At 41.7% G+C, this 17865-nt stretch overlaps 2 protein-coding genes across 4 annotated transcripts in view; one reads left to right on the top strand and one right to left on the bottom strand.

The window, feature by feature from the left end:
- LOC135544556 (lipoxygenase homology domain-containing protein 1-like) overlaps positions 1–7046 on the top strand; it is a 32365-nt gene extending 25319 nt beyond the window's left edge. Inside the window, exons 34-40 of the mRNA XM_064972272.1 lie at positions 512–629; positions 3090–3267; positions 3397–3582; positions 3822–3992; positions 4312–4450; positions 4677–4832; positions 4925–7046. Coding sequence (XP_064828344.1) covers positions 512–629; positions 3090–3267; positions 3397–3582; positions 3822–3992; positions 4312–4450; positions 4677–4832; positions 4925–5405 — 1429 coding nt within the window. The 3' untranslated portion in view covers positions 5406–7046. The remainder of the gene's footprint in view (positions 1–511; positions 630–3089; positions 3268–3396; positions 3583–3821; positions 3993–4311; positions 4451–4676; positions 4833–4924) is intronic.
- A 55-nt stretch (positions 7047–7101) lies between these two features.
- LOC135544544 (E3 ubiquitin-protein ligase ARK2C-like) lies at positions 7102–17751 on the bottom strand. Of its 3 annotated transcripts, none has more exons than XM_064972241.1 (8): positions 17555–17751; positions 13256–13571; positions 12612–12743; positions 12254–12383; positions 11874–11978; positions 11505–11600; positions 10829–10932; positions 7102–10693 (listed from the first exon to the last, which is right to left on the bottom strand). In XM_064972241.1, the coding sequence occupies exons 1-8, from the start codon at positions 17613–17615 to the stop codon at positions 10576–10578; spliced, it is 1062 nt and encodes a 353-aa protein (XP_064828313.1). In that variant the 5' UTR covers positions 17616–17751; the 3' UTR covers positions 7102–10575. The 3 variants fall into 3 exon arrangements, with proteins under 3 accessions (XP_064828313.1, XP_064828321.1, XP_064828331.1); XM_064972249.1 differs by having other exon boundaries at positions 12612–12740; XM_064972259.1 differs by lacking the exons at positions 7102–10693; positions 10829–10932 and having other exon boundaries at positions 11511–11978.
- Positions 17752–17865: the final 114 nt, after the last annotated feature.

Below are 17865 nucleotides of genomic sequence, written 5' to 3'. Positions count from 1 at the left end.
TCATATGTATATCATTCCTATAAGACGATAAATGAAGGCATGGCACGTTGCACAAGCCCTGCACTTTTAAAATGGCTGTGTTCCTATGGGAGTTTGCGCATGTTTCGAGGCCAAAAGAACTGACAAATGTATATTCTTTATATAAAAAAAATACTTCTGGAACAGTAATTGGTGACATGTTTTATTTCAAACCTAGACTTTCAAATTTCTTATTCTCCAACATGGGGACAATTGGGGGGCACTGTACAAAAAAACTACATTTCAGTAATTCTTTTGTCGCATTGTTTCTGACACTTTTATAAGAATCCCACAGTCCTTACCTTTCTAACAGTATGTGTTTGTAGGACTTATAGTTTTGAAACTGAAATGTACTTTGTGAGGGTAGTATACTAGAAAATAGTAAGTATATTATAATAGTAAGTATATACCAGAGGGGTTCAGAATTTAAGAGGCTATTTTTTTCTTGGCCACGATTATTCGAACCATTGGAGCCCTTCCTCTTCCTCCACAGGTTTGAGAGAGGTCAAGAGGACACGTTTAACCTGGAGATAGATGACATCGCTCCTCTGAAGAAGATCAGGGTTCGCATCGACGGCTCTGGGAGTCGCCCTGACTGGTTCCTCGACAGGGTTGGCACTCAAACTTACCGTGCTCATAGGGGCCGATTCAGACTTAGGACATGTACGTCTTTCCTATACGTGCCTTCCCTACGCACTTCTCAGTATTTCGTATTAACACCTTATTCAGTCTTGTATCGCACTATGCAGCTGTGGCTACCTTGCGCGCTCTGAATAAATGACATTAAACTGCTGAAAACCCTCCCACTTGCTGGTCCACAGAATTTCTCGTGGAGTTTTCATCTAATAGGGTTTTCAGTACATTTATCGTAAGCCATCCCTTTAAATACGGTGTACCTTTTTAGTTTGAATTTTGTCAACAGACTAGAATATATTGAGAGAACGGGTTCAGAATATTAGGGATCAATGAAAGAAAGCCATCTAAATATATGCTTATTCATCTCCATTTCAGCATCAATTGATAGATTTAAAAAATACTCTGATCTTGTTGATCATTTAGGTTTTAGGAAAGTATTTATGAATCATAAAAAAAAACTGGTTTGTAGAGCCTTTAAGCACAAAAGAAAGAAAACGGTGGTTTGCCACATTCAGTTTTTCAACCCATGATAATGTTGGAAGTTTAGTGTACATAGAATTAAAATAGGGGAAATAGTGTAAAATAGTAGGCTATTGGGTTCAAAATGTTACGGCTTGGTCTGCGCTCCACTCCATAACGATTTAGTTAGCCTACATGTGATCCCCAGCAAATGAAGGTAAACGAAACATTGTAATTAAATGGAATGATAATGTTGGCTAAAGCCTACCAACTGAAGGGAACCAACAGTAAATGGGTTGTTGAATATGTGTGGTTATTAGGCCTACTGACAGTGGATCATATTTAACCTGATAGAAATAGGAAACAGATCGACACTGACAGTGGATCATATTTACCAGGATAGAAATAGGAAACAGAGAAAGTCGGGGTAGCCTATAATTAAGACATTTGAGAGTGCCCATCCCTGCAAGTTAAAAGGCTGTACAATTTAAATTCTGCATAATGACACAACATTTCATAAACTTTACTGTGGGAAAGTTGATATGTTGCAATGCTTCAGTTTGCTGCCATATGACTGGTTTCACATTTGTCTCCTCCAGCGATTATACGATCAAATGGTGGCTAGGAAAAACTCCCTGGAAAGGTTGGAATCTAGGAAGAAACCTAGAGAGGAACCATGCTCTGAGGGGTGGCCAGTCCTCTTCTGGCTGTGCCGGGTAGAGATTATACGAGTACATGGCCATTAAGGCCAGATCGTTCTTCAAGATGTCCAAACGTTCATAGATGACCAGCATGGTCAAATAATAATCACAGTGGTTGTAGAGGGTGCAACAAATAGATGTAAAACAAGTATAATTTATATTTACAATTCCCTTATCCAAACAGATTACTCATTTACCTGGCTCTTATTAAGTTGTAATGCAGAATGGTTCGATTCCTTTTTATTAACCCTTTTCTCTCCCCAATTTCATGGTGTCCAATTGGTAATTACAGTCTTGTCCCATCGCTGCAACTCCTGTACAGACTCGATCAAGAGCCGTGCATCCTCCGAAACACGACCCAGCCATGCCGCACTGCTTCTTGACACAATGCCCGCTTAACCCGAAAGCCAGCCGCACCAATATGTCAGAGAAAACACCACACCTGGTAACCGTGTCAGCCCGCCACAGAAGTCCCAGCCAGCCAAACCCTCCCCTAACTCGGACGATGCTGGGCCAATTGTACGCCGCCCCATGGGTTTCCCGTCGCGGCCAGCTGGACTCGAACCAGGATCTCTAGTGGCACAGCTAGCACTGTGATGCAGTGCCTTAGACCACTGCGCCACTCAAGAGGCCCTCTGAATGGTTGGATTTCTATTTGGAAAAACAAAGTAGAATGCTTTTTCCACTTGGAATAGGCAGGTTCGTTAGACCTTGTTCATGGTTTCCTCACTCGTAAAGGTGGTGGAATTATTAGGGAAATTAAGACAAGGTCAGAAAGCATATCCGTAGACCAGCGTTTCCCAAACTCGGTCCTGGGGGCCCCAAGGTGTGCACGTTTTGTTTTTTGTCCTAGTACTACACAACTGATTGAAATAATCAAAGCTTGATGATTAGTTTATTATTTGAATCAGCTGTGTAGAGCTAGGGCAAAAACCTAAACTTGTACCCTTTGGGATTCCGAGGACCGGGTTTGGGAAACGCTGCCATAGACATACTTCTGCCACACCTTAATTTATTTGATCTCCACCCCAAATGAGTAGCGGGTGAATAGCATCCTATTCTCATGCTTAAGTTCAAGGTCAGAATATGCTTAGAGAGAAAAGAATTACGCTCCATTTACACACGCTTAACATGGGTCGGAGTTCCCCCATACTGTATTGTGTTTATTTCAGCCTTCCTATCTCAAAACAGTTTCTGTAAATTACCCTGAGAGTCTGCTAATAGATGAAAATGTTCATATAAATGTCTGGTATGTATGGCATACGTGTCCTCTAGATCGTGATGCATAACCTGACTACAGAGGAGGTGTCTGTATTTACCAATGAGAACTGGCTGTCGAAGACCAAAGGGCCCAAAAGGACTAAGATCTGTGAGCTGGCAGCGGTGGTGGATGAGGAGGAGATGGTGGAGAGGACCACCTACATCATCCAGGTCCAGACCAGTGACATCGGAGGTGGGTCACAACAGCTCCACATGAGAACAAAATTCCACATGGGAAAAACTCCTGCACCCACTAGGCACCCCTAATTCTACCTTTTTTTCTCTCACCATCTTTAATGTCCCTTTTCCCCCTCTCTTCCAGGCGCGGGCACTGATGCCAACGTGTTCCTGATAGTGTTTGGGGAGAACGGAGACACTGGTACGCTGGCACTAAAGGAGGGCGGTAGCAGAAACAAGTTTGAGCGGAAGTCAAAAGATGTGTTCCGCTTCCCAGACATCCTCAGCCTGGGAGAGCTTTCCAAGATCCGCGTATGGCACGACAACAAGGGTGAGGAACAGGTCTTCATGTGCCATGCCACATAGTTTCATCACAAACGGTGATGGCGGTGGCCAAACGGACTGAAACAGGACACAGGAGAGCTTTCTTTCTCACTTTTGATTGATAGATTTCTTGGCATCTGCAGTTCTGTACACGGGATTTACAGCAAAGGAAAACTAAACTAAGTCTTGAAGTGGCAGATTGGAGTAGAGGCAAGAATATAAGCCATAAACCTGTGTTTCTCTCAGGTCCTGCTCCGGGTTGGCACCTGGAGTACATTGATGTGAAAGATGAGACCATGGACCAGAATTTCCGTTTCCCATGTGGCCGCTGGCTGGCCAAGAATGTGGACGACGGGCAGATCATGACAGAGCTGGCCTGTGCCAACAACGACATCCTAGACTTCAGTGACAAGACCAGTGAGTTCACCTCTGACCCTGATGTAGACTAGTGAGCCAAGAAAACTCCAGAGAAATAGATTGTTCCATGATAAGTGGATGGCCGCTCTATTAGATTTACCATTTGGAATGTTTGGTTAATTGAGACTCCATATAAATGAATATCAACATATAAGTGAATATAGTCTACCAGATCAGTTTACATTTCCTTTCAATCCCTACACCTAACATCTAGGCTAGGGATTGTAGATCTATTATTATATTTTACATGGCAGGCACATATGTTATGAATAAATTCAGTTAGAATTTAAGAGGTTGCATTTTTTTATTCTTTCTCCAGAATATGAAATTGCCACAACAACAGCTAACACTGATGACGCAGACACCAAGGAGAATGTGTGGATCGTGCTGGAAGGAAAGAGGGGACGTTCAAAGGAGTTTGTGCTAGAGAATAGTTCAAAGAAAAAGAGGTTCCTTTGGTAGGTTCTCAAAGAAACACTTCAAGCCATTCTCATGTTATTGGTTCCCCTAAAGAATTTTCTCTTCTCTTTCAAGTGCTCTGGCGTTCTACCTTTTCTCTTGATCATACTGTTTTCAGCAGGATATTAATTTCAGGACAGTGAAGTTCATACTGTGCTTAGAAGAATAATTATTTTACAGATATCAATGAAGGGAGAGTAAAATCCTGTGGATGTCTCTTTTCAGTGGAGCCACAGACACGTTTGAGTTTTCCTCCAAGCATGTGGGTGAGATAGCTGGCATCTGTGTGGGGCACACGACTAAAGACAGCAAAAAGGTGAAGGGTGAGGCCTTCTGGCACGTCCTGGAAGTTGTGGTGACAGAGAAGGGACTTGGAAACAAGTGAGTGAAAACTTCTGGGAAACAAAGACAGTTATTTTTCCTCGTCATGTCTAAACTCATGTCATTATGCTTCTCTTTCTGTTCCTGTCCAGGTATTTATTCCACTGTGATGCCCAGATCCCTCTAGCAGCCAAACGGGACAAGTTTCTGACCTTCGAATGCTTTAAGACCATTGAGAGCTTTGCCAGCAAGGTCCGCAGCCTCGTGCCCGTCAAATACGAGATAATCGTCATCACCGGCGACGTCAAAAGGGCCGGAACTGACTCTAACGTTTACATCACCATATATGGCTCCAATGGGGATTCTGGAAAACGTCCCTTAAAGCAGAAGTTCCGAAACCTTTTTGAGCGGGGACAAACAGATCATTTTATTCTGGAGATGTTGGATTTAGGGGAGCTGCTGAGGGTCAAAGTTGAGCATGATGGCTCAAGCCACAACTCTGGTTGGTACCTGGAGTGTGTAGAGGTTACCAACACAGCCAACTCGGTCACCACTATCTTCCTGTGTGGGAAGTGGTTGGATCCTCAGAAGGCAGATGGGCAGATACAAAGAGTGCTCTACCCCAAATACTGACAAGTATCCATGTTAACCCTTAGTAGTCTAAGCCGGTGGGGGCTTACTGCTATTCGTCAATAGATTCATACCTGGGAAAAAATAAATCAAAATTAAGTTTGCTTTAAAGTGGCTGTCCTATATCTGAGAGATATAAGAAAGATCAGGATTTATTTTTATTTTTTTAATGTACCCATATTTAACCCCCCCCCTTTTTTTAACACTAAACTACTTCCAAATATACTGTTAACTGGTACTGGGCTACCTTCAGACGAGTCTTGTGATGCATGTGGGCGTCCTAGCCAAACTGTTCAGACGATACAGACAGAAGTTGGCAGATCGGTGGTACCGACTTTAGACGAGTCACGTGACCATTGTGTTCGTGAGAGTCTCATCTTTCCATAGAGTGGTCATATTAGTTTGGATGCCAAACCATTCGGATGCTACAAAGGTTTTTGTGAGAGGACCGATTTTCGAGACGTCTCATGGTCTGACAAACACCGCTGTAGCTCGGCCACCCCGCAGATGCGGAAAGTCGCCATTGTATCAGCTCATGCAAAAACCATATCTCTAGTTTAAACAGACAGACTTTTATGGGGATTTGTTTATTATGTTATGCTAATTAGATTTTCCATGGAGGCGCGGACGTTGACTCTAGAGTAATACCCTCTACGGGATCGTTGTCCCTCCACCGGGACGGTTGCGTTAACGTGCGCTAATGTGATTAGCACGACTTTGTAAGTAACAAGAAAATGTCTCAGGACATAGACATGTCCTATATGCCCTGCAGAAAGCTTAAATTCTTGTTAATCTAACTGCACTGTCCAATTTACAGTAGCTATTACAGTGACAAAATACCATGCTATTGTTTGAGGAGAGTGCACAACTACAAAACGTTTATCACGGCAACTGGTTTGATACATTCACCTCTGGAGGTAAATAATGTACTTACATTCAGTAATCTTGCTCTGATTTGTCATCCTGGGGGGACCCAGAGATAAAATGTAGCATAGTTTTGTCTGATAAAACCAATTTTTATATTAAAATGTAGGAACTTCTAAAGTTTGAACCCCTTCTGTTTCTGATTTATTATGGCCTTTCTATTGCATTTCAAAGATAATGAAAAAATTTTAAATTAACGTGTTTTTTTGTTTGCATTATCTTTTACCAGATCTAATGTGTTATATTATCCTACATTACTTTCACATTTCAAAGTGTTTCCTTTCAAATGGTATCAACAATATGCATATCCTTGCTTCAGGTCCTGAGCTACATGCAGTAAGATTTGTTATGTCATTTTAGGCAAAAAATGGATAAAAGGGTCTGATCCTTAAAAGGTTTTAAGGGACTTGGGACCAGCTATTTATGTATTGGTGGTGGGGGGTTCTGGAGTACTTTTCAGTCAGAATTCTATTTGTATGTTTTAATATTTAACTTTGTGAAACATAAACAGAGAACATAGGTGATAACTATATAGAAACAAATGATACTCAGAAGCATATTCATAACGTGTGATTCTATTCACTCATGCTGGACTAGATACACCACTGTTGACATGTATTTCATGCACAGGCTCTGTGTGTCCATTCAGCCTAATTGTTAGGATTATTGCTGATATTTTGATTTTATATTTGCTTTGTGTTTATAAACATTTGTACCGATTCTTGTGTCATGAAGTTAAGTATTTACTAGAAAAATTGAATAATCCTTAACCAGGTACTTTCAGCATTTTGGGCAGTTTATTTGAAAAACACATACAAAAAGATCATATACAAGACAATAAATAAAAAAAGGAGACAGAACAGTTTGGGTTAAGCTATGCAACTTTTTGCATCATCATTAGTAATAAATACAGTACAAAATCCACCAAAAGTAAATCTAAAGATTTTCAACAATATTCACTGATCCATGTTATTCTTCATTATCATTTAGCTATTGCTTTTCATGTTATTGATACATACTTTGTCTATAAAATACCCCAGCTCATAACACATTGCGCAGTTACAGCAAAACAGCAGTGTGTTGTACAAAGATGGCCACTTCCCTTTAAATCACTGGCAGGTTAGTTTCATCAACAGTTTGTCAGCAGCAAAGAAAACATCTGTAATATTCAAGAAGGTACAGCCTTATATTAAACACGTCTACAGCTACGCCCATGTACACATATGAAAACCTGAGGAGGACATGCATTAGAAAGCTTGTGCTTTAGGATTCTACTGTTCATTCCCCTTCACCAGCTTGAGTTAAAATACTATGGCTACTGTCCGCTAACGCAGTATACCGTCTGTAGAGGACAGAGGGCAAGTCAGGAGTTTTTCCTGACCAGGAAAAACTCTTGGCCCTAGATATGGGGTAAGGCCAGTGACAGCAGGAAAAATAAAAAATAAGACCAGTCAGCTTCATTCCAATCGGATATATGTCAGATTAATAAATTGTTATTATTAAGAAAATGCACACAGAAAACGGGTGGTTCGCTTATTATACCCAGGTGTAAAACCACACTAGAGTATTACACCAGAAAAAAATAAGACCCAATAGCTCAAGTTTATCATGTTAGCCACCTCTCGCACCTAACTACACAAACACAGCATTTGCCAGCAATACAAAGTACCCAATAATGGAGTTATTCATTCATATGGGAGGAGTTAATATAGCTGGGCCAGAGAAACGTATGGTCTGAATGGAGACACTCAACATTCAGATATGGTGAAATATACAAACGAGGTAAATCGAAACAAATGAAAACAAACTGAGAAACTGGTAATGATCTCGGTTAAATATGAAAAATAAAAGAGTATCATATTTCCTCTATGCCAGCAAGGGGTATAGCCATGCTAGGAGGTTTACATGCTAAAACATTTGCACCTAGTCACAGTCTGTCCACTCGATCAAAGCAGGGGGGGGGGGATCTTCGATATGACATTGAATGGAATGTAAATCAAGATCAACAGCACCACGTTGGCTAGAGACAGCTCACAAAACATCCTTCCAAATTACATGTTCTCCTTATGAAAAACGCAACTTGCATGCAAAGCATCCCCACCAACCAATGCATAATGAGGTATTATTATTATTATTTATTTTTTTACATTGTGTTATTTCTAAATAAATAGATTGATTCAATTGCAAAATCAAGAGAGAAAATACATGAAATATGCCACCACAATAGCTACGGTTAGTAATAAATTATGATTGTTAAATACTTAAGGCATTTCAACTCACAGCATCCTATGTGAAGTAGCAACCCTCCTTGTTTGTCTGTCTAGTTTTTTTGGATGGAGTGTTTGGACAAAGGAAAATAAAACACGCAACACAGTCAAGTCAACCTCCAAAAGTACACAAGGAAGCATGAAGACATGTGTAACGAACACAGACGCATAAGCTAGAACAAGGAGACCCCACACCACCAAATCTACTTCAGGCAACCCCATATTTTAGTGCATTTACAAAACACAAGCTACATTAATAAATATGTTTTTTTTTTGCAGCATTGGAGCCATGTCTTCAAAATTGTAAAAGAAAATGGACAAGGACTTGGCTTTACTTGGTCCAATGTCCAAATTGGCATGAGCGCTCAAAACAAATTGATAGTAAGAAAACCAAAATGAAGAAAAAAATTAAAACAAATCAAAGAAATGTAAATAGTAAGAATAATTGTTTGGTATTTTCAAACGAATGGCTTTTTCTCCCTTTAACCCTCGTTCAAGTGAACTACACCAACATGATTCATGCACGATATAGAGAAAACAGCTTCCATCACTGAACAGTTTACAGTGGTTCTAGCAATACCATACACAACTACCATCATGGGGGACCATCTTACACATTATAGGACACAGAACAAAGGCCTACTAGTTGGATATATCCCAGGAACACCAGCTGTATTCCTGTATTGAACAACGGGAGCAACTGAGATTGAAATTAAGGGAACCGAAACAGAGGTTGTTTGCTATGCACTGTATAACTCACATGTGCTTGTTCTGTAGGCAATAAGGTACTGGTATATGTTAGAAAATGATTACATTGTATTCACTCTAAAGACAAGACACAGTCACTGCATCCCCAGCCTTTAAGATCGTGCTATGGATGAGGCTGTGAGTAGAAATTGCCCATAAGCGCAGTTCTTGAAATCAGTTTACCCCTCCCCAATCCTAATCTTAATCATTAGGAAGGGAGACGCAGCAGTGACCAAAGATCAGCGTCTAGGGGAAACTTCATCCTGCTCCATGGATGAGTAAGAGAGTCATACTGTTTATGGTTCACATGCAGAGAGACTGCAGACTTTCTACTGCTCCACAATCACAAGACAGCCCAAGCCTGTCATAGAGCATGCATATCTGGGGCCTCTGTTCTAGACTATAGAGGCCCCACTACAGCACAATACAGACCACTGAAGCCATGCCTGGATAGCATCTCTAGCATCCACTGTGATGGCAGAGATCTACTGTACTGGAAACCCACAGAATGTTTGGCCTTTGTACATAGCTAGCACTCCCTCATTGCCTGTAAGCCTATTCCCCTTTGTTAAATAGGAATATTTTCCCTCTCCCCTCCCCCCCATCTTATTTCTCAAAGTGGGATTTTTGCTTGCTACACAACACGGTCACTCTGTTGTAAATACTGGCGATCAATTACAAGACTACTACACTCCATTACACCATAAGCATTAGGCCATAGAAGCTCATTTCAAGACACATTCCCTTACTGATTTCATATCTCTTCATGTTTTGCACAGATGTGCTGTAGTTAAAGCTCAGCATTTGGGTTTCATCACACGGAGGAAGACCAACACACATCAGCGGTCGAACATAGACCTATATATATAAACCCTCAGCAACACAATACACACACATGCTAGGGGGTTTGATAGAGAATCATCTTTGAGTAGGTGTATGGAGAAGCGAATGCTACTGTGCATAACCCGATGGAGACTCATCAAGCCCCAGCACCTGTCTATATATTCTGCCACCCTTCTGCCTCTCTCCATCCATCAGCCTGTTTTGTTTCTCTATTGTGTGATCAGTGTGGTTTCTTAATCCCTCCCTCCCCCGCTCCCTCGTCCCCTTCATTGTCTTCGTGACTGGCTCAGAAGGCAGGCTCATAAGTGATGCGGGTGGGAAGGGGGACGTTTGGCAGCGCTCCTCCTAGGGATGCTATGGGGTATTACAGGAAGGGGCATGGAGAAGAGGTATCAGCTGTCTGGTGTCAACTGTGTCTCAATGTCCACGCGGCATATGGGGCATTTCCTACTGGTGGCCAGCCATTGGTCAACACATGCCTGGTGGAAGAGGTGCATGCAGGGTAATCTCCTGTTGGTGGAGGAAGATGTCGAAGAGTGTTAATACAAATGACCATAGATACACAGAGATCTACAAACTGTACTATGTGTTGGCACCAAACCTTCCATGACACAAAATGTTCATTAGCATTTTGACAAGACCCACCTGACATCCTCTCCATCCTCCAGCATTGATAGACAGATAGTACACTTCTCGTCTGTATCCAGTTCCTCGTCCTCCAGCCCGAGCTTCAGGTCCTGGGCTATTCTCTGGAAAATAGAAGAATATACAACAACAGCGACAATGACCATTGGCAATGTATCTCTCATTTTCATTCGCAAAGTATCGATAGTTCACATGAAAATAGTTATGGTTGAAGTCCTCATAGTGTAGTTCTGATGTATGACTAACGGCTGTCCTGAAAAACCCTGTTCAGAACCATCGTCCTAACACGGCATACAGTATGCTGCAGAAGACACCATTTAAAAAGTGCCTTTCGGGTTCCTGTCTCATTGGATCCTTAAAATGTCATGCTTATGATTCTTTCACATTACTGTACAGTAGATCAAAATCAGACTTGCACAGCTTTATAATAATTGGTCCTTTCACCTACAAGATGAGTCATCCTTGGTTTTAAATTGGGTACACCCCAGAACAGATAGTCTGGATAAGTCAGTTTGGAGTGGAAGTACACAGTATTCTTTGGAGAGATATTGTGGCTAACAATAACCTAAAATGAGATGGCAATGTTCCTCTGTGTCATTCTACTCTATGGTACTCTATTATATTTACTACCGCAGTACATCCGTTACCAACACAACTTATGAGGGCATAGTCTTACCTTCTTGTATTTGTGAGGGAAGGTGAACCTTTCAATAGTGGTCTGGATGGCCCCTCGGTTCACACTGCCCAACCTGTCCTCCAGCTGCAGTAGCTCCTACAGGCAACATTTGGGGAAAGAACATTAACTATTTTCTTTCAGTACGATAAAAAAAAAAAAAAAAAAACATAAAACAATGTTATTTTTTTGATTCGGAAGCATCTGGAGCACAGAGCTAGCGGAAATTAGAAGATCAGTCCCACATGAGGCTGTCCACAGCATTGGACACACAGAGGCAGGGACGGATGTGTGAGAGGTGAGTGTATGTGTGAGGGGGTGATAGTGTGACGGGGTTGATGGGACTTGGCCGTGTGACTGGGATGACTGCACCTCGTAGCTCTCTCTCACAGCGGATGCATGGCGGGAGGGGTTGAGGCCCTGCAGGGCCAGCAGGTGTAACTGAGGATATGGGTAGTTTCTGATCTCATGGACAACCTAGAGAGAACATACAGAGAGACAGTAAGGGAGTAATCTGGATACATTCTCCTCAACTCATCTGAGAAAACATCTTTGCATTTCATACTGCTTCCTGCCTGCCATCCCTGAATCCTGTCTATCCAATGATCTATGGTGTGAATACCAAATCAAACACTCCAGGTGGTTTAGCCAATAAGGACACCAGCAGCGCAGATCATGAAACGTCACTTTAAATGAGACTGTCCATTCTGATCATTTAAATTCCATCACAAAAGTAGTTGTGATGTCCTCACCACTTGGGTGGAGGGGCTGTTCCTGGGGAAGTGATGCATCCGGGGAGAGGTCAGGTAGTGTTGAAAGTGCTGGGGCAGTGGGCGGATGTGGTACTGGTGGGGGGGCAGCCCCGCGTCCACACTCAGGTCCCTGACCAACCACACAGGACAGGAGGAAAAAAGAGAGAAGAACAAATTAAACACTGGGCCCATTTCACAGACCCATCAACTATTCAACATTGATTGTCATTGGATTACATCATGCCCGTGGGAGGGGACTCAAATTTGAAATGAAGATTATCTATAGTTCAGGAGTAATGTATTAGACTTAACTATGAAGCCACACTATTGTATGAGCGCAAGCTGGTGTGTTATTTACCAGTCTGTGCCTTCGGCCAGGTAGCGAGGCTGCTGGCCAACAGGCTGTGGGGGGACATGGAGGGCAGGAACAAACTCGTACCCCAGCCGCAGTCTGTGGGACTGGTGGGGCATTCTCTCTGGGGTGCGTCTGCTGACACAGGACAACCAAAAGTTTCTGTACACATTACATTCCCTGCAATCTGTTGTGTGGTTCCACAGATGCCATGGAAATGTAGACTCAACTTAAAAGCAATTTTGAAGTATGAAAACACATGCCAAACTTTGGGGTTAACTACTCCTTTACCAGGGGCACATTATTAAACTGTACAGATTTTGGGGGGTTGCATCAAAATATAGCTGTTTGTACAGAACATGACATTTCTAAAGCTTATGGAGGTACCCTAGTTATGGGGCGGCAGGGTAGCCTAGTGATTAGAGCGTTGGACTAGTAATCGAAAGGTTGCAAGTTCAAATCCCCGAGCTGACAAGGTACAAATCTGTCGTTCTGCCCCTGAACAGGCAGTTAACCCACTGTTCCTAGGCCGTCATTGAAAATAAGAATTTGTTCTTAACTGACTTGCCTAGTAAAATAAAGGTAAAATTAAAAAAAAATAATAATAATTACGGGAGTGGCGTGCATAGCCAGAAACCAAGTCCCCATACCTTGAAGGTGGCATGATGCGGCGGTTCTGGGCCTCTAGGATCTGCTGTTGGAGGAGGTATTGCTGGTGTAAGGCCTGAGGTAGGAAAGGGGGGAGCAAGAGGTCCTGGAACTGGGGTGTGGGGGGTAAGGGGTTGAGGGGCGAGTGGAGCTGGGAAGGATGCTGGTGGCCAGAGGGAGCCAGGTGGGGGTTTATGCCCGACTGGGGCTGACCTGGGTGGGGCATGGGGAAGTCAATGGGCAGCGGGGCATGGGGGCCTAGCTGGAAGTGCCGGCAAGAGGTAGCATGGCTATGCTGCTGCCGGTTAAAGAGGGATCCTGTGGAAACATCAAGAGGGAGTTAGACACCTGAGAGAAACGGTAGGTTAGAATTAATTGTGTATGAGACGTGGAGTGTGTGTGTAATTGTGTTTCTGTAGGATGATCTTTACAAAAGCCCTAAATCTTACCTATGGTGAAGCAACACATTCAATCTGCATGGAAAATGTTAATTTCTCCAAACATGAATGGTCTTTTATGGCATCATGTCACATTTTGACCCTCTGTTTGGATTCTCACCTCTGGGCATCTGACTCTTCGGCAATGGGCGCAGCCAGGACTGTGCATTTAAAATTGTGTATTCAAGTGGTTTCCAAATTAGGCTGTGTGTAATATATGAGAACAACCTTGAATCCGTTTGATAGAAGTGCACAACTGCTGTCAGAAGTGTTTCTAGATCTACTGTGTGACATCCTGCTGACCAACCACTAATCCACAGGACAAAGAAAACAGAACATCTATTCCTAAGTTTTTTTTATTGTAATATAACTGTTTCTCCATTATAAATCACTGAGGATTTTACCAATGTGATGACTGCTGCGAGTGAGTCCTTTTTCTGAGAACGTTCTCACCTGTTGAACTGTGGGTAACACAAGGCTGTATCATATAGTACAACACTGTGAATGTTTATGTTGGGCTCCCGAGTGGCACAGCGGTCTAAGGCACTTCATCTCAGTGCTAGAGGCGTCACTACAGACCCCGGTTTGATTCCAGGCTGTATCACAACCTGCTGTGATTGGGAGTCCCGTAGGGCGGCGCACAATTGGCCCGGCGTCGTTAGGGTTTGGCCGGGGCACGCAGTCATTGTAAATAAGAATGTTCTTAACTGACTTGCCCAGTTAAATAAAGGTTAAATTAAAATAAGTGTATCACAACCCAAATGTCTCTATCAGCAAAATGTTAAAGCTGCATAGACAAATACGTTGTAGGCTTCATCTCCAACCAGAAATCAGTATCAATTTACTTACGGCCTATATCTCTTTCTGTCACTCAGACACACAGTGCTACCCGAAGCTTTCCCATATGTAGATTCCTTGGTTCAGGGGAAATAGCTTGAATGCATTGCATGCCATCTCAGTACTTTTTCCCTCTTCTTAACCACAGCTATTTGGCAGCTGAAGAGAACAGGCTGCTGTTGAGGCTCGAGAGGGAGAACCAGATGCTACCAATGTACTGTCTTGGTTTTAATACTGTGTGTGTGTGTGTGTAAATATATATGTGGATAGACAGGGCTGACAATTCTAATGGAAATAGCATTGATTGTGAAAAGCAATGGCTTTCAATTTACGTGAAGTCTTGTCCTATGAATTCATTTTCTTTCCATGGCGGCATATATACGCAGCCTAGCAACATTTTGGGGCGAACCTACATCTAGTCCTTTGTGTCACCTTCAGTTACTAGGCTCTTTTCTAATATGAACATACTAAAGTGTTTGTGGAAGAGTGGATAACACATTCAGGTTAAAACAGGTGAAACCCCTACAGTTGAGAAACAGGCAAATATCTACATTGCATTTGGATCATTACGTTGGGAGTAGAGTTGAAGGTGCAGGGCTATAAAATGCCTATGAAAATAGTCTAAAATAGTCTAATCTTGACAACTTTCAGAAACATCCGATTGTGGTGGTGGGTTTTTAAAATATCACATTCAGCTCATAATCAGTCAGTAATGAATGAGAATGAGTTAGGCCTGCTAAATTAGCATTTGATCCAAGGATCAGAGGCGCACTGCACTTTCAATTGTCTTAGTAGAATCACCATGAATGACAGGGGATAGACTCATTCAGGCCTTGTGATTAGAAATGCAAGGAAATTGTCTCTTTGTCACAGCGGGAGAGGTGGGTGAGGTGGAGGTGGGCAGGTAGGGACGAGGGGAGGGATAAAGACAACAAATGGAAATCAGCAAGAAGCACACTGAAGGTTAGGAAAAATACTATATTCTTTATTGGAAAATATTAGTATATGTGGAATTTGTGTTTTGGTTGTTGTAATAATCATAATATCAATACCATGCAACAAAAATAAACAACATAGACTGAAGGCAAGGCTCACCATGCTCCATGAAAGGGTTAAAAAGAACAAAAGCAGCATCCAATGAGCAGATGTGGTTGGCTACAGCACAGTACAGCAGGGTACATCTTTACCACAGAAAAATTACATTGGAATTTACTATTCAATGTAAAAAATAAAATAAAAATCATATGAATCATAACATGACCATGCATTGAAAGTACTATTACCAGAACAAAGGGTAAAGAGCGACCACAACCAAACAATAAAAGACGTTATTACTCAACAAGAGGATTTACTGTAGCAGTGCAGGAGATAGGCATCCCTGTGAAATGGATAGCATTTTGCACTTTTTTTTTTTAGAGGATCATTAGGAAGTGATGAACCACCAGTGAGTATCTACTACTTATAGAATTAGTTTTTTGCTCCTTCTCAAGAAGAACAAAGTGTTACACAAATCGAGACGGTTATGACAGGTTGTTGGGAAGAGGTACAGTGTACCAGTATTTAATCCATTTTGATGTGTTGTCCATTTTTTAATCACTCAGATGACCACACTAGGGATAATCCTAATTGTGTGTGTGTCATAATATTAAAAAGTATGGGTTCTACATGTCATGGAAGAATGCCAATAGGAGAATTTGCTACCATTACTTAGCCACATTTGTACCAGGCACTTTCCATGGAGAAAATTTGCCAAATTCTGGTCTTCAGTAAAGCAGTGCAGAAATCAAAACAATTGCAAAATGTATCCACTTTACAGGAATTTACAGCATGTTGTATATCAAGACTGGATGGGTGGTACACAATTACATTTATTTGATTCTCTAAAAGAGCTAAAAATGGGTTAACAATACAGCTACTTCACAGAAAGAGACAACAGGTGTTAGCATTTTTTTCACAACAATGAATTGTGGGTGAATGGTACATTCTTGGGGGCGTTTAAACAAAAATAATAGCAATGTCTTCTGATGGAAATAGGAAATGAAGAAGGGATTCACAATACAGCTAAATACAGAGAACAGGCCACGCCACACCACACAGCAGCAGATGATCATTAGCTACAGAATGGGGGGGGACGACAAAGATCTGATAAATGCAGAATGTAGAGCCAGCCTCGATACTATGAAACAGGAAATAAGAACAGAAATAAAAAGCACAATGTGAAATCATTGATGCCAGTGTATGAATTTAGTTTATACTCTACACTGTAGCCTAAATGGTTTATGAAACGGTATGTTTTGGTATTGAATCAACGTGAAATTACCCGGTGGATAGCTTGTTTTAAATATTGGGGAAAACAACATAAAACGTGTTAAATAAAAGAGCTTTGAAAATTTGATATGTCAATTTTGCCTGTTTGTAAACTACTATAGTTGTGATATACAAATTGTATAGATTACCGTAGCTAATTGAATTTGTCGCAAAACCCTCTCGGCAAGCAGTAAAGATGATCTCCAAATGACATCATCCTGGGATTAAATAGGTTACCCAGTAATCTAACCTGCAGAGAACGCGCTAGCTAGCTAACCTTCAAACATGTTTCACGCATTACTCTCTGTGGTCTGACATTACACCACTGCCATTAATGTTACTTGGTAAAGTATTTCTTAAAATGGAACTGACTAGCTAGCTACAATATATAATGTCCAAAAATAACGAAACGTTTAGCTAGCATTAGCTAAATAGCATTGGTCCACGCGCTAACTAGCTACAGTAGTTAGCTGTCAACAGCTAGCGTTATCTACATCTCGATTTGAGAAGGGGGAAAATATATATATATATATTGAGGCAAATAGGACCAGACCCATACTACCAAGATGTGTGGTATGGTCTTGCAATTGTTAATAAAATGTAACGCTCGTCAACAACAAGTTGGAATGGATTCTAAAGAGATTTGCGAGCAGCTCCAGTGGTATTAAGATGAACGTAGCACATGACATGTAAGTGTTAAAGATTAATAAATATAAATACCTCTATTTCTTACTGAGCCAAATACAGGAAGAACCAGATATCCGACATGCACTAAAACCATCCTTGGATCCTTTTCTTGCCGCTAGGTTTTTGGAGAGACAAATAGCCCATGCGGATGATCCGTTTCAATCTTTCTACATTCAAGCGGATCGAGCAAGCACTGTGCTGGCAGGCAGCTGCTTCGGTGACAAAGCGTCGATGGCTCGGTGTTTTCTGAAGGAACATTTAGGAAATGTAAAGTACCACAAATAGCCACTAGGTTGCGCCATAACCCCTGTAGAATGTTTTTTTTCAGCCAGAGTAATTCATAG

This window comes from Oncorhynchus masou, chromosome 1, assembly GCF_036934945.1.
Source record: "Oncorhynchus masou masou isolate Uvic2021 chromosome 1, UVic_Omas_1.1, whole genome shotgun sequence".
NCBI classification, from domain to species: domain Eukaryota; kingdom Metazoa; phylum Chordata; class Actinopteri; order Salmoniformes; family Salmonidae; genus Oncorhynchus; species Oncorhynchus masou.
The sequence above is the reverse complement of the archived record's forward strand: the minus strand, read 5'-3'. Positions and strand labels throughout refer to the sequence as shown.

Coding starts and splice junctions, on each gene's coding strand:
- LOC135544544 (XM_064972241.1), bottom strand. CDS start 17,615: ATGGTTTTAGTGCATGTCGGATATCTGGTTCTTCCTGTATTTGGCTCA. Junction 11,601..11,873: donor CTGTGAGAGAGAGCTACGAG/GTGCAGTCATCC, acceptor TGTTGCCTGTAG/GAGCTACTGCAGCTGGAGGA. Junction 10,694..10,828: donor GAGGATGGAGAGGATGTCAG/GTGGGTCTTGTC, acceptor CTCCACCAACAG/GAGATTACCCTGCATGCACC.